The sequence below is a fragment of the Denticeps clupeoides genome, chromosome 5 (genome assembly GCF_900700375.1).
Source record: "Denticeps clupeoides chromosome 5, fDenClu1.1, whole genome shotgun sequence".
Taxonomy (NCBI): domain Eukaryota; kingdom Metazoa; phylum Chordata; class Actinopteri; order Clupeiformes; family Denticipitidae; genus Denticeps; species Denticeps clupeoides.
In genome coordinates, this window is record NC_041711.1 from 13,395,095 (window position 1) to 13,417,296 (window position 22,202).

Consider the following 22,202-nt stretch of genomic DNA (forward strand, 5'->3'; position numbering starts at 1 on the left):
CGTTGCAGAATGATTACGTCGTACGTGACCACGCCCCCACCCCACATAATAATAATCTGGCTACAAATGGCGGAGCCAAGTGCTAGAAGTGTCCTTTGAACCGCCAACGTTTCAAGACACGCGGTTAACCTACCGCTACAACAAAATGTAAAACGTACAAAAGGATTTTAAACAACAACAATTATCTTTAGAAAATTACGCCTGAAACGAAAATGTCACTGAAAAAAAAAAAACTAAAAATACTGAGTGGGACAAAATCCAGTGGGCCTTTGTCAATACATCAACGTTAGCGGTATTTAACTACGGAGGCAGTATAATAATAATAATTTTCTTAACAAACATTTCATCCTCTATTTAAATTTTAATTTATTCACTGCCTGGTAGTTTAAAGTCAGTATTAGTTTGATAAAAATGTAGTTTTTTTTTAATAAACAAAAAGCCTCAGCCCTCAGATGTACAGTGTTGGATCATAAAATTAGACATTTAAAGGGTGCCTCAATAACCTTGTCCAGCTCTCACTCTAATAAATGTATACCAATAAATAATACACAATAATAACAGCATGAGACTTCAGCAAAAATGAAAAGCACTTTATTGCTATATGACAGCTGATTATCAAGAATACGTGGTACAACTAAAGAACTTTACATCCACTGTTTTCTCATACAAAACACAGCACACACAAATAATGCACTACAAAATAAGAAGCGACGCCATTACACAGTAGTAAGACGTGTTAGTTTAGGACACATGTGTAACCCCATCTCATCAGCCCCTCCCCTCTCCAAAGGTCACATTCACTCAGTAATGACCTGCCAGAGAGACAGAAAAGAAAAGACAGTTACAAACCACAGATAGGAGGTTTAAAAATGTGTCTTTATAATGCGTGAAGCACGTTGTAGCACATCATAGCTCCATACATAATAAGTCACAAAGAAGTTCCTTTTGCCAGCGTAAATATGCTCACGATGAGACATGCTTCCAAAAGTAATTCATTTTTTAATCGATACATTCCTTCATTTTTTGTTTCCGTTCCACTCTTTAGAGTTCCCATTACAATATGGAGAGGAAACAGCTGGACACAGTTGAGAGATCTTCACTGGAACACAATTTCTAAAATAATCTGTAGTCTCCTCACAAAATGGAACCAAAAATCTGTTTCCATGTCAACAAGACTCCAACTTACGTGGAGAGTAAGAACGTGATCGCGACCGAGACCTGTAGGCTCCACGGCTGTAGTATGGAGATGGCGACCTTCGTCTTGAAAGGAAAGAGACAAAACAATTGCATGAAGATAGACATTTATCTTGCATGTACGAGTATGCAGTACAGTAGTACAATTTTACAGAAGCGGCTGTTCTAACCTGTACGATCTGCAGTATTCTCTGTCTTCGTAGCGATCATATCCGCGATCGTAGCCACGGTCGTAGCCACGGTCACAGTAATCTCTGCGGCGAGGGACACTGGGACCACCTCCACCACTGAGAAGGATTACATAAGCAAAAGGTCAGAATAAATCCGGTAAAAGACCAGCCAGACCCAGGAAAGCAAGATCAAATCAGCAACTTGCTAAGGATGTTAAACCTGAGGCAGATCACAGTCAAAACTACAGCAGCTACAAATTCTGATTCTAAATCCAGAGCAACCAATCAGACGTCCCACTAGGAATGTATTTTTAAAACGTAAATTGGACTTCCCCAATCACATTAAATACCCATCACCCTAAATTAACTAAAATGAACTAACACAAGCAATCTATTAAAAAAAAACCAAGTATGTGATTTGCGGAAATTCCCAACTCAATACCAACAGAATGGGTTACACAGGTTACTCTTGCAATGTGCTTTCAGTTCCGGAGCACAGAATCACTCACTAGGTGGGCCGGCCCATGTAGATGCCAGGTGTAGGGGTGTGTGGTCTCTTGGTGATGGAAAAGTCTACCCTGATCCTGCGGCCATCCAACTCCATGCCATTGGCACGTTCTTTAGCCTGCAGGAATGGATAATACAAAAAAGTACAACAAAGGACATTTACAACTTCACAACAGTACTAAATAAATAAGTGAGGAACAATCAGACAAAATCCCTATCCACTGATGAAGCATGTCTGGTCATTCTACATTTACAGCATTTATCAGACGCCCTTATCCAGAGCGACTTACAATCAGTAGTTACAGGGACAGCCCCCCCCTGGAGACACTCGGGGTTAAGTGTCTTGCTCAGGGACACAATGGTAGTAAGTGGGATTTGAACCCGGGTCTTCTGGTTCATAGGAGAGTGTGTTACCCACTAGGCTACTAGCACCCTCTGATGAAGAGATAATAGGTAAAAACGAACCTCTTTGGAATCTTCCTGGTTCTCAAAGTAGACAAACGCGAATCCCCTTGAGCGGCGGGACTGCTGGTCGTACACGATGCAGACGTCACTCAGAGGGCCATACTTGGAGAACACTTCCCTGAGGTCCCCCTCTGTGGTGTAGAGGCTCAGTCCGAAGACGCCCAGGCAGTTGTTGGGGTTTGGGTTTGTCTGAATGCGAGGTCAGGGTACAGAAGTGGCATGTCGGTGAACCAGCACTGTTACTTCAGCGTGGCCTTTTATGAGACTAGGAACCGTCGTAAGACCAGACACACATCGTATGAGACATGAAAAGTCAGGTCTTGAGAGTCTGAGGTTCATTCGCTCTCAAGACATAGTTTCACCGTTCTTCATTCTACACCCCAACTTGTACAAATTTTAACTTGTGTCGGAGGCAACTAAAAAGGCGCTTTATATTAAAAACAGGTCAATAGCAGGTCATTTGTAAGAGGAAGTGAGGTCTTACCCGGTTGCCAACATGGCGTCTGCGGTTGGACATGGGGGAGTGGCTGTGGCTGTGCCTACGCCGGTACTCTCCGCTGTAAGAGCGGCTCCGGGAGCGGCGGTGGTAGGAGCGCGAGCGGGACCGGGAATAGCGGCGGCGAGAACTCCGATGCGAGCGGGACCTGTCGGAAGATATTAGTATTGCAGATTGATACGAGCCCAGAACGGGTAAACTCAGAATCTCTGACCCGAATCTCTTGGATTGGGATTCATTACGATTCACTCACCTGGACTTGGACCTGGAGCGGGAGCGCGATTTGGACCGCGAGTGACGGGAGCCGTTCTTGGATGGGGCGGGAGACTGGGCCGGCGAGCGGCTGGCCGATTTCTCAGAACCCCGCGGGCTCGCACTCCCGGAGCCAGAACGGGAGTCCTAAGCAAACCAGAGCGGCGTGAGAACCGTCGCCGCGGCAACCTCGCACAGACACAGGGACTGCTGCTGCTACAACTACAACTCATTCCTTTAGGCCCCTCATAGCATTAGCATTCAATAGGCCGTGATGGCTTTATGGAAAAAAGCAAACCATGTAGAAGGCTGTACGCTGTGACAAATATGGAAAACACAGCGGTGCAGAAATAAAGTTGCCTAATCTGGAGTCGTACTGTTACAGACGAGCCAGGATGTTCAGGCTAGTTTAAAAGGGCAAGGCAGAATGAGATGGCATTCATTTCCCCACCACAGTATCTTGTCTTATAGTTAATGTGACTGCTGGAGAGATAGAGGCATGCACGCTGAAGGGAGGAGAAGACTAGAAGGAGAGAAGAGCGAGGGGGAGAGAGAGAGAGAGAGCAGGATGAGAGAAAGAGAAGGAAAGACAGATCACAATGTGACAAAACAGACTAGTAAATTACTTAGCGCCGGCATCTTATCCCCCGAAAACTTCTGATCTTAACTTCATAACTTCAACAACATTCTTCTTTCTTCCGTTTCTTATTTCTGACTTCTGACTTCTTTCCTCTTCCCCCATCTCTCCCAAAGCCAATACATTCTACTTGAGGAAAACTTCTTTTCTCTCTGGCCAGATTATTAGCATGCATTCTTAAAACTTCAGCTTCACGCATCTGAGTGTCAAATTAGTCTCATTAACTTGGCGACTTGACTTTTTTCTTTCTTCCCACCTTAACCTTAATAAAAAAAGAAAAGGATGAGGCATAATTGCATGGCTACAGTGTTACAATGGCATCCAACACACACCTAGAAATAAACAGAACAGATAGATAGATAGATATATATATATTGAACATCAACTCCATTGTCTAGTTCCGGTCTGATCTACACAAGGCCAGCCAGCATACAGTGCAAGGCAGAATATTAATAACTCGACATTTTACATAAACAAGTTAGAACATTTTCACTCTTTGGTATTCTGTAGATGGGCCCCGCTGCTAAAATTACAGTCAGACTCTGAATAATGAAATAAATCTAATATGTAAAATTACGTGTTCAGTATTTGCATCTTGTATGTGGAAACAAGACCCAGAAAGAGAGAGAAAGAAAAAAAAAAACATAAAAACCAAGTCTTTTTTTCGACCGTCTGACGAAACGAAAGCCCGTCGGCTGCGGCGTTTTACGGGTCGATCGAGCGCCATTTAATCCAACCAAGTAGGCAGAAGGATCGAGAAAGAATCGGCGCAAAATCGACACCCACGCCGGCCTTAAATGCGATCGAAATAAGTAACAAACACTTAAAACAAGAAGATCGTGACTAACGCCATATGTAGCGCACGTTGTAAATCGGCCCTTCGTTAATCTGCGTTACGACGCGCGGGAGCTTTAGTGGTTTCGGGCCTGCAAACCGCGTACGTACAAACCGCGCCACTACCTTACACGACATACACGATCTAGCCGGATCTGCTGCGTTTTCTACGTACCCGCTCGACAAAGTCCTTCTCGTTGTCGCTCATAGCGTCTCTAAATAAAAAAAAGCGCAAGGTAACGTGCGAAAACGATTATATGTCGGTCCGGCCAGCTAGGTAACGACGTGCTATTCTCCCCTCAAGGAAAGGCGGACCTTCAGCTGCCCGTCCCGGACTCCAGAGACCCGCCCACCCGGGCCCCTCTAAGCCAATCGCAGATCTCGTCGGTCGTGACCGCTTGCTGGAGGGACCGCCCACTATGACGCGGGCGACGTCGCTCCAGTACGACAGGTGGCGCTGCGAAACTTCAGAACCTGCCGAGTTGTATCGCGTTACACGTTCATATTCAAAACGCAGCATGTCACGCGTTCATCCACCGTGTCGTGTTTTGGTACTGAACGCTACGAAGAGAAATCTTTCGCCAGAACCAAATTCTCGGATAAAACGAAGACGTTCTCAGCCTTTTGGCTGCGAACGCGGGTTTGCTCTCGGTTCACAAGCCCGAGTCCACGTCGGTAGGCGGCGCTGTATCACCTCACGAACAGTTGTGTTTACTTCCTGAGCGCGAAGGCCGACAAAAGCCTATACACACATTTATCTACGGAATCAGTTTCACGTCGACGACATTTCAGCCAGGTTTCTGTATCGCTGTAGTTATGGCGGATGAAGATTTAATGGGACCCGCTCTGCCCCCAGCGTTCATACGCACTAAAGGCGACGAGTCTGAGGAAGAGAACACACGTGAGTCACGGAGTTGGAGTTACAACCAGCGTTTCATGCAACATTTTTACATTTACAGCATTTATCAGACGCCCATAACCAGAGCGACTTACAATCAGTAGTTACAGGGGACAGTAAGGCTAAGTGTCTTGCTCAGGGACTCAGGGTAGTAAGCGGGTTTTGAACCTGGGTCTTCTGGTTCATAGGCGAGTGTGTTACCCACTAGGCTACTACCATCTTCATCATGCCGCGCCGTCACAGTAAAAAGGAGAAATCGGGCCACGGGTCTTTAATCTCGGCTCTGTTTGTCGCCTTCGACGTTTATCTGAACCAAGTTCTCAATTTCAGGCAAACGTAACACATGCAAAATGTAGAATGATGCTGCGTTGTAAGTCCGTGGTGTAAGATCCTACCTTGCAACTTGTAATTGTATCGTAATCGTGGGTTTAACTAGGAAATTTGAGGAATAATTAGACTTTTTTTTTTTTTATTGAAAACGGACGTTCTGACCCGACAACGCACTGCTCCAAATGGGTTACGCGGATAAACAATCATTCGCAACCAAGGCGATCTTGACAGATTGAAGAGCCGAGAATGCGGATCATGCCTAGAATAATTTGGGGTGTTATCAGGAAATGTGTATTATTACTAGTAGTATTAGTATTTTAGGTACATCTGCATTTTATGTAATTCTATGTCTAGTATTGTCACACCATTTGTTTCCAACCTTCTGTGTTTTTGAGTATATTGAGTGTTTGCAGCATTGAAGAAACTTGATATAAACGTTCACCAGTGCTATTTAGTGACTTTTGGTACATTTTGTAATGTAAAATACATATTAGACTTGGTTTATATCAAATGTTGTTAAAAAAAAACACCAAGACCTACTGAGAATCTGGTGAGAATCTCAAATTGAATGTCCATGCTGGGAAACCATGCAGTTTGGACCAGCTGACATCTTTTGACAGAGACCTGTACCAACCTAGTAAAGAAAGAGATTGATGTCAGTTGTGGCTCAGAAAGGGTACAACTGTTGACTATTTAATGGCCAGGGATTTAATGATTTTGGATGTCTAATTTTTGCATACCAATAAAATATCCAAATTAAACTTTATTGCTAGAGTATTTTGTTTCGAAATAAGTAATTTTCATGGAGAAATCTAGAGTGTTGTCTAATTTTATAAGGGTGTGTCTTATAATTTTGGCCTCAACTGTATATGTGAGCTTTCTGCTTAGCCGTCTTACTTATGATCAACCTCAGAAGCCTGCATCTGTTTGCAGATAAGGCTCACGCTCTGACGTGTGTGAGTTTGTGTTGTTCTTGTGAATTTGTTCTACTCACACGAGGGAAATTTTGGATCCCAGTTATAGGCCCAGCCCTGCCTCCTGTATACAGCCCAGAAGACTCCTCCAGTTCCTCAGATGATGGCGAGGTGGTGTTCAAGAGAGCCAGAAGAGATCAGCAATCAAGTGATGACACAGTAGCAAGGTAATTGCACTTTGGCTAATTGCATTGTAAAGTGAAAGTGAAGTGATTGTTATTGTGAATCACTGCAGCACAGCACACGGGGACACAACAAAATGTGTCCTCTGCTTTTAACCATCACCCTTGGTGAGTAGTCGGCAGCCATGACAGGCACCCAGGGAGCAGTGTGTGGGGACGGTGCTTTGCTCAGTGGCACCTTGGCGGATCAGGATTTGAAATGGCAACCTTCCGGCCGCTTCTGGCCACCACTGCCCTTCATGTTTTTTGAGTGGATTTTGCCCCATCACAGTGATGATTACATAGCCTTAAATTGTACTACAGTATTTAATTCAATGTTGATTTTATGTAATTTTATGTTATGTAATCACAGTTTTAAAAAGATGCTGAAGACATAATTTTATTATTTCAGTAAACCATCTAGATTAGAGGGGGGTGAACGTACAAAGATCATGACCGAAGATGATGGCTTCTTTGGTCCCGCGCTTCCTCCTGGCTATAGAAAGCAAGAGATTTCGCCCGATAGGTGAGTGGTGAATAATGATGATAATAATAATAATAATAGTAAAGATCATGTGTGCTTATTAGTGTAACAGCTTGGAGAGATGGAAGATCAAGGTTTGGACTTTTTATTGATAACACTGGCATTGGGGATGAGCCAGAACCGAGCGTTACTTGTATGTCTGAGATGAGCATTAGAGAACATTGCTATAACACACAAATTTCCTGCACAGTAGTTTGGTGATTTTTGTCTTTTGTGAGACAGGACAAAACTTATTGATTCTAATTTCATTACTTTTCTCAATTTAATGTGAAGGCCACCAATGTTAGGGCCAGCTTTGCCCCCAGGCTTTCATAGACCAGATGATGATGATGATGATGGTGATGATGACAATGACTGTGGATTTGCTGGGCCATCACTGCCACCAGGCTACAAGGCAGAGCAATCCAGCAGTGACGGAGAGGACGAGGACATAATTGGTCCTATGCCATCCATGGGTGTCGTACAAGACTCTGTGGCGCTAGATATTGAGAAACGAGCACAGAAGATGAAGGACAAGCTGTTAGGTATTGATGTGAGTATTTTTATGCTAATGTACTTCACACATTGCACTCTGTTCTGTGGAAGGACGCTAACCATTAGCCTTTTTTTGCAGAATGAACCTAAAGAGTTGAAAAGAGAGACCTGGATGACTGAACTGCCCCCAGAGCTTCAGCACATTGGGTTGGGCCCACGCACTTTCAAAAAAAGGTCTGGTCCTGAGGACAAGGACCGCTCGATCTGGACTGACACCCCTGCAGAACGTGAACGTAAAGCCCAGGTAAACTACGCTTACAAGAGTGCTGGTCATCCAATCTTTTTTTTTTTTTTTTACAATTTTTTTTAAGATGATTATGATTGGCTAAGTTTGATGTGTGATGTGAGTACCACTAATGAAGGAGGAGGCGGAGCCAATACCATCCATATTTATGACATTTGAACAACTACTTGTTACTTTCCCTGATCACAAGTTACTTTTAGAATGCTCTAACTATCTGTTAATTTTCTAAAGTAATGTGCCCAACACTGTGTCTTACTGAACTAACTGTTCATGTGTTTTGTCTGTCAAGCCATGATTTATGAATACCCTCTACTTCGCATTCCCTCAGGAGCAACTGGAGGGGAAGGAGAGTGGGGCGTCTCAGAAGGATGTCCCTCAGCCCTCCCAGAGGGAACTGGAGATCGCGAAGCAAGTGTCTAAATATAATGTACGTTTTTTTTTTAACAGACAAACATGAAAATTTGAGGCAAGATATGAAACAGTTAAGGATTTGCAGAGGATTTTGTGTATCTGCTAACTGCAGCTTAAACTTTTGCTTTGATTTCCTGATTTGAAGCGGGCACAAATCTAATCGGATTTACTTCCTGGTGTAGGATACTAAGCGTGGTGAGTCTCTGATCAATATGCATATGAAGAAGATGAAAAGCAAAGCAGAGGAAGATGCCAAGAAGCCCGTGGAGAGAAGGCCCTTCGACAGAGACAACGACCTGCAGGTGAACCGGTTTGATGAAGCCCAGAAGAAGGCGCTACTGAAGAAGTCTCAGGAGCTGAACACCCGTTTCTCCCACAGCAAAGACCGCATGTTCCTCTAGCCCAAACCCACTAGCCTCACTCCTCAGACTCGGCAACTACGCTGATGCAGGAGTTGTTATAAGCCTTCAAAAGGTTTTTATTTGTGAATAGTTTTACTTACCAAGAGGATCTTGGATCTGTTGTAAAGTACATCTATTTTAATACATCCTGTGGATCGATAAAGGATTCATTGTCTGTACAGAATTGATATTATGTGTTATATCATTCTATGTGGCAGAAATATATTCAGTTTTTACAATCGTGTAAATCTGCCTTGCATGCCTTCAGTTTTGTGTGTATTAGAACTTGAAATTTTATAATAAAATAACTGTGACACCGCAAAAAGTTTCTTTATGGGCAAATTAATTTTGAATTTACCAAGTGGATAGAAACAAATGTAAGAGCAGCAAAAATAAATATGTATATGTATTTATCTACACAATGTACAATCGGTATCTACACATGCACAATGGGTAACTACCATGGTGTATTTGATGTGTGTCTTCCCACATCGTGGGTGCAGTAGCCTGCCACTGAAGGAGCTGCTCAGTGCTCTCAGAGTTTCCTGCATGGGGTGGGAGACGTTGTCCAACAGGTATTTCAGCTTAGCCACCATTCTCCTGTCACTCACCACCTCCACTGGGTCCAGAGGGCATCCTAGAACAGAGCTGGCCCTCTGGATCAGCCTGTTCAGTCTCCCCATGTCTCCAGCAGAGCAGACCGTAAAAGATGGCATATGCCACTTACAGAGTCATAAAAAGTCTTCAGGAGTGGCCCCTGTACTCCAAAAGACCTGAGCCTCCGCAGCAGGTACAGCCTGCTCTGTCCTCAGTTTACTTTTGCTTCGGTTATAGCTGAATATGTTTCATTAAGGTCATTGATACATCTAAATATTATAGAATTAAAGTTGTTTTTGTGTATTTCAGGGACGTCCTCTGTTGTGCCGACAGAGACAAGAGGGAATGTGAGGCAGGTTCGAAACCCACTCACTACCACTGTGTCCCCGGGGGGGACTGTGTCTCTCACTACTAGTCGTAAATCGCTGTGGATAAGACCATCGTCATTTCCGCGCAGAGAAAAACGCGGAAGAATTTTGGTCCAGCGCAGCCTCCGTATTTGTCAGCAAAAGCGTGTTTTCAGCGATAGCCGGTTGTTTGCAATGATACTTTTTCTTTTTGTTCTACCCTAATTTCCCTTTGTTACTGCAGAATGTCTGACAAGGGGGACGTGGATTTAACAGGGGCCAAACAGAATACAGGAGTCTGGCTGGTTAAGGTTCGTGCACAAGTTTACGTTCTAGTAGCCAGCTAGCCTAATGCTAGTTTTTCTTCAGCGCGTCCTCTGCACGGGAATTGTGTGTATTAAATGGTAGTAGCCATTAATTAAAACAATTAACATTCATGCGAATGGGCTACTGGCGTCAGTTGCGTGCTAAACCACAATTCTCGAACCTCCCGAAGGTCCCCAAATACCTTTCACAACAATGGGCCAAGTCGTCCGGCAGGGGCGAGGTGGGCAAGCTCCGCATCAGCAAGTGAGTTACCGCGTTTCGTGAACCACGCCATTCTAAACAACAATCGTTCACCACAAAAAAACGTGTCTCTTTCCCCCCCCCCAGGCAGCAGGGTAAAGCAGAGGTAAGTTTTGGCCATTTGATCGTCGGCGTCATGTTTGCTGGCGCTGGGTGACGGTTGCCGCTGACGCTTTGCTGGAACAGGTGTCGTTCACCCTGAACGAGGAGCTGACCACGATAGACGGCATCGGCGAGAAGGCCGCGCTCGTCCGCGCCCCGAGGGAGCACCCGTTCACCATGCAGACGGTGGGCGGCCAGACGCTGGCGGTGTTCACCGAGAGCTCCTCAGGTGAGACGTGGCAGCTCGGGACACCGGTGGGGTGTTTATACTGCGCCTATACAGTTCAGGCCAAAAGATTGCACACACCTTCTCATTCGATGTGTTTTCTTTATTTTCATGACCATTTACATTTAATAGATTCTCACTGAAGGCATCAAAACTATGAATGAACACATGTGGAGTTATGTACTTAACAAAAAGTAGAGACCTGGCCTCCACAGTCACCGGACCTGAACCCAATCGAGATGGTTTGGGGTGACCTGGACTGCAGAGTGACAGTAAAGGGGCCAACAAGTGCTAAACACCTCTGGGAACTCTGGGATGTTGGAGAACCATTTCAGGTGACGACCTCTTGAAGCTCATCGAGAGAATGCCAAGAGGGTTCAAAGCAGTAATCAGAGCAAAGGGTGGCTAATTTGAGGAAACTAGAATATAAAACATGTTTTTATTTATTTCACCTTTTTTTGTTACGTACATAACTCCACATGTGTTCATTCATAATTTTGATGCCTTCAGTGAGAATCTCCCAACGTAAATGGTCATGAAAATAAAGAAAACACATTGAATGGAAAGGTGTGTCCAAACTTTTGACCTGTACTGTAAGTCCTGGAAAAATTCCATGTCCAAAATTAATGTTATGAACTCTTGATATGATGGAACACTTAATCTCACACTAATCACACTTATAATTATGCGTTTTAAATGAAGTATCACCATATCAAGATAGGGAGGCCTTTGGTAAACTTTTTGGTTCGATTTGGTTCCCAAAGCCATTCAGTGCAGCTGCTGCATATAATCTTCTTTCTCGTATTCGAATGCACATGCTCTATACGTCCGCTGTAATTGTCCACTTGAATGCATGAAAGTGGGGTACGTGCCACTGCTGCTGACGTTTTGCCTTGCAGCACTCTACGGTAAGGTGAGCACGTGCGTTGGTGGAGGTCTGCTGCTGAGCGACTGTCTCGCTCCTTTGTTTGGTCCCCTTTTCCTTTTTGGTTTCTCTGTTCGCTTTCGACGTCCATTGCCGTTTTTATTTCGCAAGCCGTCCTTCGTTCTCTCTGTGTGCTTTTGTAACCAATCAGGCGAGGGCCGGTAGCTGAGCTTCCTGCTGCAGTGTAAGGCCCGTCTGCTTCTGCGCACTGCTGACCCAGCACTCTGTGATTGTTCAGGCCAGCATAAAATCTAAAATAAATCAATCATTTATACATCTTTATTATTATTATTTTTACCATGTGCGCATGGGGGGGGGTTGCTTGCTCATTTAACCCTCTTCAGAAGGCAGACTTTGAAGACTCTGTGGCGTGTTTTGCTGAGTGTTCCTGCACACCCGCGAGGTGTGGAGAGGAGACGGCTGCTTGTCGTGTGTGTGTGTGCGTGTGTTTGCTTCGCTGGTGTGTGGCGTGTGCAGGTTGGTCCGGTGTCATTCTTCTGACTCTGCCATCCCCTCTCTCAGGCCAGTCTGACACTGACGGCAGCAGCTCAGGTACAGGGACAGGCCCAGGTGAGTTTCCTCACTAACCCCTGACCTCTGAGAAATGGAGGACTCTATGAGTGTGTGGTGTGGTGTGGTGTTGGACCTGCGTGTTTGTTTCGACCAGTTTCAAACCATCCCTTGAGCAGTTATCTAAGAAATATGAGGTACTGCAATTTTAGCTTTTCATTTTTATCCGGACTAGAACACAGACGCTCTGTTCATTTGAGGAGGACTGGTGACAAAACCGTGGCTGTAATTTCTGCGTTTGCTCTTTAGACAGGGGATTGAACTCTGGTGTGTACGAAGCGGATTAGATTTAGGAGGGGCTTTGCAGTGCGGAGTGTAAGAGATCTGGCCTGAACACGATGCGTTCCCAGCTCTGAGGAAGGCGTTTTTGGATTATGGTCCGTGGCTGACCTTTTCTCTCTCATTGTGTGTCCCCAAAGACAAAATTGCCCTGGAGGGAGTGGTGGTGCAGCGGGCCGAATGCAGACCAGCAGTCAGCGACAACTACATGAGGTTAAAGAGGTAAATAAATGAAGGTTTTAATGATTAAACACGTCAGGGTGTAGTGGACCATATGTGACTTTTCATAATTATTCGTAGTTATGAGATTATAGTCGCACAGTGTTACAGCATGCAGAAATTCTTTGTCTCTTTATGTACAAGCTGTAGTTACAGGGTTTACAGTGTGTAAATAGGAATATTAATGCAACACAATGTTTGTAAAACACATGAGCAGCCACTGAGGCAGCAGGATAAAGAGAAGGGAACCTTTGTCACCATGCAATAATCTGTTCCAGGCTGCAGATTGAGGAGTCTTCGAAGCCAGTACGATACTCCCAGCAGCTGGAAAAGCCAGTGACCACCAACTATAAACCGGTGGCAAACCATGCCAACAATGTAAGGTGTTAATCTGGGAACGTTCTCATGAAATTCCAACATCACAATTAATTCTGTTGTAAAATTAGATGCCTGCATCGTCCCGACAGCCTTACTATTTAGACTTGACATCGATTCAGCGTTTTCTTGGTTTTATTTTTAGCAGTAATGGCCTGGCATTAGCACACTGTGGGCAGAAATTTGTGCGTGTGTATGACGAGTTCACACACAATCACATTGATTCAAAATAATAATCTGTGCTGTGTTTAGCTGGAATATGACAAAAAGAAGAAGGAGGAGGGAAAGAGGGCCCGAGCTGACAAGCAGCAGGTGCTGGACATGTTATTCTCTGCTTTTGAGAAGCACCAGTACTACAACATCAAAGACCTGGTGGACATCACCAAGCAGCCTGTGGTAAGTAGCCCTGGTGGAATTTGTGGAAGTGTGTATGCATTAGGGCTGCAAATAATGATTATTTTAATAATCCATTAATCTGTCAAAAAAGGATTAAAGAATCAGCTAAAAAAAAAACAAGAAAAGCATTCATTCATTCATTCACCCTTCATTCAAAAACTTTCTCATTGAGATGTTATGATAAAAAGAAAATTTAAAATGGACTAACACAAAGAAGCATGTATGCTTTACATCTGACAAATATAGACTTTTCTTTTTTTTTAAATCAAGTGCCATCTGAGCTGCCAGAACCTTAAATTACCTTTAAAAAATAAAGACTACAAATCAGAAAATTTAACAGGATTTGATTGAATGTCAGAACACTTACTCTCTTACTTCCTTTGTTCAGACACTTTGCAATGCAAAATTGTGAGCATGTTTGTTTGAGGCTGTGTTGCTGAGCTGTGTACCTTCATTTGAAGGATAAAGGACACCCATTTCTGGACAAAAATGTTCAAATAGTGGACAGAGAAGATAGGTGGTTTTGAGAGAGGAGTTAGGGTAGCTTTGCATGTGCAAATCAACAAACCCTCATTCAACAGAGGTGGAGGCCTCAGACAACTTCTCTTCAACCTATAATGCTGCTCTTTCATCCATCCCAGGAAAATCAGGCCCAATTCACACGTCCACCAGGTTGGCCACACTTAACCACCCACTTAATGGGGGCAGGAGGAGCTGCCAGGGCGGGGCTGTCACATCCACCCACCCCCTCCCCTACTTTTGTTTCACTTAACGAACCTATTCAAGGCAGGAGTGAGGTGAAACCACCCTGGAGGATAAATTTGTGATCAGAATCTCATATTGACAAAGTTCTGTGGATGCAGAATGAAACGTATCTACCTTAAAGCAAGAAAGTCCAGTTGATATGACACAACTTTCAGACAAATTCACCTGGATGACTGAGAATCTTCACAGATACGTGAGGACTTTGTTCTTCACTTGGCTGTGGACATCAGTGAGGGTGATAAAAATAATTCAAGAATGTCACAGCTTTAACTGCACCGTAAACATGCAAATGAATCCCCTTTCAAACAGCCACGCAGTTCATTATGCGCTGCCAAATAATTCGGAGACCGCTGTGAAATACGAACTACAGGCACCTCACCTCGGCTGACGAGGAATGGGCGGGTCAGACCAGACGTGACCCCTGATCAGAACAGGCGCTGTGGTCCAGGCTTCACACGTTGTCCAATTCAGCGTGTTCACGTACGCAGACCAGGCGTGTAACTAACCTGGCGGCAACAGGCCCTTCAAAGCGGCGCTTTTTTCATAAAAAAATTGTGGTAGTAGCCTAGTGGGTAACACACTTGTCTGTGAACCAGAAGACCCAGGTTCAAATCCCACTTACTACCATGGTGTCCCTGAGCAAGACACTTAACCCTGAGAGTCTCCAGGGGGTGACTGTCCTTGTAACTAGTGATTGTAAGTAGCTCTGGAGAAGTGTGTCTGATAATTACTGTAAATGTAAAAAAACCCTTGTTTGTAGTGTAAAACTGCATTAAAATGCAGGCAAATTATGGCCCTGTATCTTTCCTCTACCTCCCCCCTGTATGTGGCGCTGAACTTTCTGCAGGCATCAGAACACAAGAGACAGACAAAAAAAACACACACTTTCATAATTAAAAACGTCTCTTGTGTCACGTGACACAACAAATCGATTATGAAATTTGTCTCCAACTCTTTTAGTAATCAATTTTTATCAATTTAATTGATTCTTGTCGCAGCCCTAGTATGCATTGTAGGAAAATCGCTTGGTTACTGCTTATCCAACCGACTGTTTCTATTGGCAGCTTTACAATATAATGGAGTAAATTTAGCAACTTATTTGTTAATGTTTTTTTAAATATCTACAAAACTGTATTTTAAAGTATTCAAAGTTTGACATGCTTTGAATTTATATTTAGCCAGAAAATGAATGTACTTTTTGTAATTTTTTTTTTTTTTTAAGAAAATAATGTTGTTTGCATTTGCAGATATACCTGAAGGAGATTTTACGGGACATTGGGACCTACAATGTGAAAGGCACACACAAGAACACATGGGAGCTGAGACCAGAGTATAGACATTACCAGGGTGAGGAGAAGAGTGAATAGAACTTCACAGAAGGCCTGCACCCAGAGCAGCTACAACCTCTTTGTTCAGCACAATTGCAGTGGATTTTAAATGGATTTAATGCTTCACTGAATAAACAGGTTCCTTTTTTTTTGTTAATTGTGATTTGCTCTTTTAGCCTAACCAGTCAGTCGCTCTGTTGGTATCTGTTGTTACACGCCTCTTGGCATTTATCGGCAAAACTGAGTTCGGTCTGTTGTACTGTAGTGTTTTTCTGTTACTCCATAAACACATGTAATTCTTACGCACTGATTCTTACAATGTAATCGAAAAGTTCTGAATCTTTCAGTAAACTTTCTGGGTGAATGATTTATGAAATGTGGTAGCAATCTGCTTTTAACAAGGAACACAGCAATATATATTCTACATGGGCATATTGTATCAATACAGGGACATCAAATCAATATTTTTGTATGCAAATTTAGTCCAGAAGTCAGGTCCATTTTGGCTGAATTAATCAGCTGTTTTTACATTCAGCAAAATCACTGTTCAGTACTGATAGCAAGTGATCCTTTATGTAATAGTCATGGTTAATACTGGCTGCCATTCTTGATTCAGGATTTCATGTCTGAAACAAAGTAAACTAACTCCATACTACTCCATTCAAGAACAGTATGTTTGTAGAAGTATGCAGAACTCTGTTACTAGATCACACAGCATATCATTTTAGCCAGCAGTTTGCATTTATTCGTTTCACAAATGGTGCCAAGAAATTCCTATACAATCCCAAATGACATTATGGAAGGAGGTAAGGGTGGGGGCAAAAATACTGTACACTTGAGTCATCTCAACACACGGCACTCAAGAAGCCGGCACGTTCAGAGAGTCACCCTCCAGCCATGGTGGAATAAAACAGCGACCTGCTGGCGCCAAGTCAAGCTTTGCAGAGAGCATTTGCTCATTTAAAAAAAAAAAAAAAAAAAAAGTTCCTGTCCGAGTCTACCAAATTGCATCTTTACATCCAGGGATGGGGGACCAACAACAAAATGATAAAGAACAAATCTTGATAATGCCAGTTTAAAAGAGCATCTTGTCCAGGCAGATGAGGGGGGTGGTGGAATGAGACTTCTGCCAACGTTGCCACGGATGCTGCAGCCAGTGATTGTGAGGCACTTTGGGACACACTTTGAGAGTTTACTAAGAAGAAGACAAAAAAAAATGCACTTAAGTTCACTTAAATGATGACTGAATGACATGCATCATACATTTAATACTACATGAGCAATACCAAGAAATTTTATATCATGACTCAACATCTTAATTCTTTTAGTTTGTTTCTACATCTGTAGAACATGCATGTTTCTATGAAGTAGAATCGTAACGCTGCCTGTTTCCCTGTATTCTACCCACGCTGCCGCAAGACAAGTGGGAAGAACAAGAGATTTTGATGTTGCATCTATGTGCAAACCCAGAGACCACAAAAGACAGGCTGTAGGTCTATCAGTAGATGCCAGGGGGTAAAGAATCCACTAGGACGACTCAGACTTACGCATTTCTCGGTCTCCAAACCATCCTTGAAAAACAGCATGTATGGCGTGATTCCATCCTCACGGTAATCTAGGAGACCAAGGGCGCCTTCAGGGTTCATTGACTCGCCGCAGAAAAACTAGGGAGACAAAAGTGCGAATAAGCATCTTCTACACCAATGTACAGTCACATACAGAGGTTATCTGAATGAGGCGTACTCAGTTCGAGAATTAGTTTCATAGGTCACAACCTCCAAAGGTGTCCTAAGAATGTCATCACTGTACAGTACTTTAAAAGATAGACACACTGTTAAAAGCTGCAAAACTTCCCAACCTGAAAGTTCTTAAGGTTGCCAAGGATCTTCTTGACCTCTGCCTGGGCTCCAGACATGAAGGGTTCTACTCGCTCAGGACTGGTCTCCTCAAGTTTGGCCTTGATACTAGAGAGTAAAAAGATTTATGAGAAAATATGAAAAAAAAAACTCATTTAAATCGAACAGACAATTTGTCTAGAATAACCATTTAAACCATAATGTGTGCACTAGCTATGCTGCTATGAAGCATAGTTACTTAAGATTTGGCTGCAAATGCATCTTATTCTTCAATTATGTAAAGAACATCAGAAATAAGCTAAAAATTGACAGTGAAGCAGTCTAGCACATGCAACGAAGACACGTTAAAAGATCTTGTAAGTTGTCATCCCTCCTTCAATCTGTTACGGCACTGACAGCACACACAGAAAGCGCAGGGATTTTCATTTCGCATCGGTCTCTAGAAACCCAGGTGGACACGAATGAGACCAGCTGAGCTGTCAAAGGATGCGAGACAGGAGACAACCCTGAACCAGCAGGCATACTCACGCCTTCATGTAGTCCTTAGCGTAGGCCAGGTAGGCTTTCTTGTCGAAAGATGGCATCTCTTGCAGCTTGTGGTTGAGGATGATGTCAACCCCACTGACCGAGGACGACTCCGTTCCCTCGTCCTGAACTTCGGCTGACGCGTTGCCACCAATGAGAGCATCATCGATGTCCTCAGTCCTGGTAACAACCTGGAGGCAAAAGTGTGTCATCAGAACAGGGCAGGGAAGAATGTACACACCGCACCCACTCCCTAAACAGACAAAAGGAATCACATTCCTTCACAGCCACGTGATGACGTGGAACCTGGCAAAAGTGACGTCACCGCCGCGTAAACCCCGTCTGGCAGACATGCGCAGTAAAAGCCGAATTAAAGGGCGGCTAGCATGGCAAGAAGAAAACCGCATACGAACCTTCCCTTCGACTTCGTACATCATGCCACTCGCGCTCTCCTTGATCTTGTAGATGTCCGAGAACATCTCGTCACCTGGAACGAAACGTAAAGAAATAAGTTGAACAGGAAAAAACACGGGCGCCGAGCACCGACGGCGAGCTAGCAGCGTGTTAGCCAGCCTCTCAACCCGGCTCCGTCCGGAACGCACCGCACTGATCAATTCGACAGAGACGATCGGTTTATTCATTTACGAGCACAACAATAGTTCATTCTGGGTAGATAACCGGAGCCGGTTAGCGACCCGGCTAGTCGGGAGCGAGTTAGCGAAGTTCAGCGCGGCCTGCAGCGAGCACCGGCATTTCCGCCGCACGCCGCGGTTCTCCGGACTTCGCCCCGCGTCGATACTCTCTTCTACTTTATTTTTACACCGAAGGGACGCGGTAAAGCAGGAGTAAAGCCGGCGCGGGCCGGGGGACCCATAGGCCTGGTTAGCAGAAAGACGCCGACGTCGCGACCAAAAAAAAACCCGCAACACGACGCGAGGGACGGAAAATAGGCGGGAAATCGGAGCCTTGGCGGCCGGCCGGGGCCGCGGGGTCGGGCGCGTACCGGTGATGAGGTCCTTGTAGATGATCATTTCGTCGGATTGTACAGGAGGATTTCTCGACGACCAGATCGCTGGTACCGACCCGCCGACGGCCTCAGCTGAAAAGGCAGGACGAGGGCGGGCGCGTCACTTTAACGGGGGCGGCCGAACACGCGCCACTTCCGGCCCGGCGCGGCCAATGGGCGTCCGCGGTGGCGACGGGCGCGGGGTTCGAGCCCGTCACTGGCACGCCGGTCTTAACCCCAATTCATTCTCGGGACCATCAGCAGAATTTAGATAAATTTGGACCCGGGCCCTTTAATTGTAAACAAGGAAGACACTAAAAGACATTAAAGTTACTAAAAGGGTGGTAGTAACCTAGTGGGAAACACACTCGCGTAAGAACCAGAAGACCCAGGTTCAAACCCCACTTATTACATTTGTCTCCCTGAGTGTCTTCAGGGGGGGGACTGTCCCTGTAACTACTGATTGTAAGTCGCTCTGGATAAGGGCGTCTGAGAAATGCTGTAAATGTAAATTATGGAGAGATCTGATCTAGATGTTGGTTGATCTTTAACCTTCTGAAATTCTCCCACACCACCCCTCTGCTACGTTCCGTCCACTGGCTCCCAGTAGCTGCACGCATCAGATTCAAAATACTGATGCTGGCCTACAAACCCAAAGATGGAGTAGCACCATCCTACCTCACAGCCCTTATTACACCTCGCACTGCACCTAAAGGTAAAAGGAAGACATTCATCTAGAATCTTCTCCGTCTTGCCCCTCGGTGGTGGAATGAACTCGAGGTAAGAACAGCTCAGTCACTGAGTATTTTCAAACGCCAGCTCAAGAACTTCCTCTTTAGAGAATATTTAGATTAGCTTGTAACTTTCTTATTGTCGAACTTGTGTACAGAATCTACAACAGAGTGAATAAAAAGACTGTATTCATAGTTGGGGTCCTAATGAACCAGAACTGATCACTTCATCGATGGTAACTTGAAAGCACGCTGTAAGTCGCTCTGGATAAGGGAGTCTGCTAAATGCCTTAAATGTAAATGTAAATATTCAGAAATTCAGAACTTCTCATGTTCATGTCTGAAACAAAGTACAATTAGCTAAGTAGAATTAACTTGTTCCATACTACACCATTCAAGAACATTATGTTTATAGAAGTCTGGAACTCTGTTACTAGATCACACAGCATATCATGTTAGGCGGCAGTTTGCATTTATTCATTTCACAAATTGTGCCAAAAAATTCCTATACAATCTCATATGACATTGTGGAAGGAGGTAAAGGTGGAAAAATACTGTACACTTGGGTCATCTCAACAGCCACGGTGGAATAAAACAAGAGTGAGCAGAAACATTGATTATTATGAATATTTGGCTGTATTAAAATGTTCTACAGTAATGGTGTCTCATTTGTGTATTTTATATCTGTGTGTTTATATCTTTGTGAATTTATTTGAAGTAGTTTCTAAAATAAAAATCTTCCTATTATTATTGGCTTTACTTTTGGCTGGTTATTTACACATTTATACTTTTTTTGCAACTGTGGTATAGTGGCCTGTGGTTTTTATTATCATACAAATAAATACTTGAAACAATATTGTTTACAGCAACTTTCTTATAATCCCACTCAGTAAGTAATATGTGAAGTAGAATTATTGAACAAATCAATGATTCAAAGAACCGCATGTTTTCAGTGAACTGACCGAAATGAATGGAATCAGCAAAACATTTGATTTACACACTAGTGAAGAAGGAAGAATGTAAAGTGGAATTCACGATAGGGGTGAAACAATATTTCAGCAAAAATCAAAGCACCGTCCCCATACACTGCTCCCCAGACGCCTGTCATGGCTGCCCACTGCTCACTAAGGGTGATGGGTTAAATACAGAGGACAAATTTCACTGTGTGCACTGTGTGCTGTGCTGCTGTGTATCATAAGTGACAATCACTTCACTTTAATTTGAATTTAATTAATTCACAGCCCCTATACGATGCACATGATAGTGTATTTCTTGGTGTAGGTCCCAAGCCCGGGCAAATGAGGAGGGTTGCATCAGGAAGGGCATCAGGTGTAAAATTAAATGATTTTGCAGACAACCATACAGGTTGGTCCCCTGTGACAAGTCACGTCCCCATACACAATATGAACTAATTGTAAATTAAATTAATTACATTGCTAGAAAACAGTTAGTGTTATGCATTGTTTTGATATTTGAATAATGTATTGTTTTGTATAGAATTGATGATATACAGATAATTGAATCAGTTGTTAAAAATCAGTGAGTAATATATTTGCAGGATGTGACAGAATACAAGTTTAATCATAAGAAGCAAAAAAGTATCTTCTGCAGTTTTGTTGTACATTTTTTTTAGAATAGGCTCTAGGGTGGTATTACGGTGGTAGTAGCCTAGTAAGTGACACTCATCTGAGAACCAGAAGACCCAGGTTCAAATCCCACTTAGTACCATTGTGTCCCTGAGCAAAACACTTAATACACCATTTGCAATATAAATATCAAACATGAATGTGAATGGCAGGCTATAAAAATCCGAATCAGAAAACTTTATTAATTCTGAAGAAAATAATATCCAGGTTTTTTTTTTCATGTACTTAATTCACTGCTCATACATTTAGCAAATGAATGAAAAACAAAGAAATACAGCTACAAAGAAAAAAATACAAAAATGCATTTCTTTTGATGCCTTCCGTGAGAATCTACCAATGTAAATGGTCATGAAAATAAAGAAAACACATTGAATGAGACGGTGTGTCCAGACTTTTGGCCTGTACTGTATACACAAACTATTCTGAAAATATTACTTTTCTATTTACTGTAACTGAACACACTGCTCCCCGGGCGCCTGTCATGGCTGCCCACTGCTCACCAAGGGTGATGGGTTAAATGCAGAGGACACATTTCGTTGTGTCAACATTTCTGTGTGCTGTGCTGCAGTGTTTCACTTCCTGCTTTCTCACTGTATCTTTTAAGTATTTAAAAGTTGTGTACTGAGTTATTAAGCTAATGGGACAAGGACAAGGAGAAGAGTCTTTAATGAAAATGATATCTCGTGTGCT

The 22,202-nt window shown here is 43.5% G+C and overlaps 4 protein-coding genes and 2 non-coding genes across 10 annotated transcripts; 2 read left to right on the plus strand and 4 right to left on the minus strand.

Annotated features, from left to right (window-relative positions):
* Window positions 1-574: 574 nt before the first annotated feature.
* On the minus strand, window positions 575-4,884 carry LOC114790166 (transformer-2 protein homolog beta-like). Of its 3 annotated transcripts, none has more exons than XM_028979960.1 (8): window positions 4,731-4,884; window positions 3,086-3,231; window positions 2,821-2,980; window positions 2,337-2,525; window positions 1,874-1,989; window positions 1,365-1,481; window positions 1,187-1,260; window positions 575-812 (listed from the first exon to the last, which is right to left on the minus strand). In XM_028979960.1, exons 1-8 carry the CDS (start codon window positions 4,761-4,763, stop codon window positions 802-804), a joined length of 846 nt encoding a protein of 281 aa, XP_028835793.1. In that variant the 5' UTR covers window positions 4,764-4,884; the 3' UTR covers window positions 575-801. The 3 variants fall into 3 exon arrangements, with proteins under 3 accessions (XP_028835793.1, XP_028835794.1, XP_028835795.1); XM_028979961.1 differs by having other exon boundaries at window positions 3,086-3,983; window positions 4,731-4,883; XM_028979962.1 differs by having other exon boundaries at window positions 3,711-4,879.
* A 141-nt stretch (window positions 4,885-5,025) lies between these two features.
* On the plus strand, window positions 5,026-9,371 carry gpalpp1 (GPALPP motifs containing 1). Of its 2 annotated transcripts, XM_028980875.1 has the most exons (7): window positions 5,026-5,456; window positions 6,801-6,924; window positions 7,331-7,444; window positions 7,736-7,994; window positions 8,076-8,240; window positions 8,569-8,667; window positions 8,834-9,371. In XM_028980875.1, the coding sequence occupies exons 1-7, from the start codon at window positions 5,372-5,374 to the stop codon at window positions 9,050-9,052; spliced, it is 1,065 nt and encodes a 354-aa protein (XP_028836708.1). In that variant the 5' UTR covers window positions 5,026-5,371; the 3' UTR covers window positions 9,053-9,371. The 2 variants fall into 2 exon arrangements, with proteins under 2 accessions (XP_028836708.1, XP_028836709.1); XM_028980876.1 differs by lacking the exon at window positions 5,026-5,456 and having other exon boundaries at window positions 7,849-7,994.
* A 716-nt stretch (window positions 9,372-10,087) lies between these two features.
* gtf2f2a (general transcription factor IIF, polypeptide 2a) lies at window positions 10,088-16,124 on the plus strand. Of its 2 annotated transcripts, XM_028981210.1 has the most exons (9): window positions 10,088-10,307; window positions 10,493-10,566; window positions 10,651-10,669; window positions 10,750-10,894; window positions 12,339-12,386; window positions 12,806-12,887; window positions 13,163-13,262; window positions 13,512-13,655; window positions 15,668-16,124. In XM_028981210.1, exons 1-9 carry the CDS (start codon window positions 10,242-10,244, stop codon window positions 15,785-15,787), a joined length of 798 nt encoding a protein of 265 aa, XP_028837043.1. In that variant the 5' UTR covers window positions 10,088-10,241; the 3' UTR covers window positions 15,788-16,124. The 2 variants fall into 2 exon arrangements, with proteins under 2 accessions (XP_028837043.1, XP_028837044.1); XM_028981211.1 differs by lacking the exon at window positions 12,339-12,386.
* Window positions 16,125-16,467: 343 nt separating this feature from the next.
* tpt1 (tumor protein, translationally-controlled 1) lies at window positions 16,468-19,261 on the minus strand. The gene is made up of 6 exons (XM_028981212.1): window positions 19,133-19,261; window positions 18,543-18,616; window positions 18,133-18,320; window positions 17,607-17,712; window positions 17,296-17,412; window positions 16,468-16,943 (listed from the first exon to the last, which is right to left on the minus strand). Exons 1-6 carry the CDS (start codon window positions 19,158-19,160, stop codon window positions 16,941-16,943), a joined length of 516 nt encoding a protein of 171 aa, XP_028837045.1. The 5' UTR covers window positions 19,161-19,261; the 3' UTR covers window positions 16,468-16,940.
* LOC114791387 (small nucleolar RNA SNORA31) lies at window positions 17,132-17,259 on the minus strand. The gene has a single exon (XR_003749996.1). It is a non-coding gene; the product is annotated as a small nucleolar RNA SNORA31 (small nucleolar RNA).
* Window positions 17,487-17,557, minus strand: LOC114791386 (small nucleolar RNA SNORD58). The gene has a single exon (XR_003749995.1). It is a non-coding gene; the product is annotated as a small nucleolar RNA SNORD58 (small nucleolar RNA).
* Window positions 19,262-22,202: the final 2,941 nt, after the last annotated feature.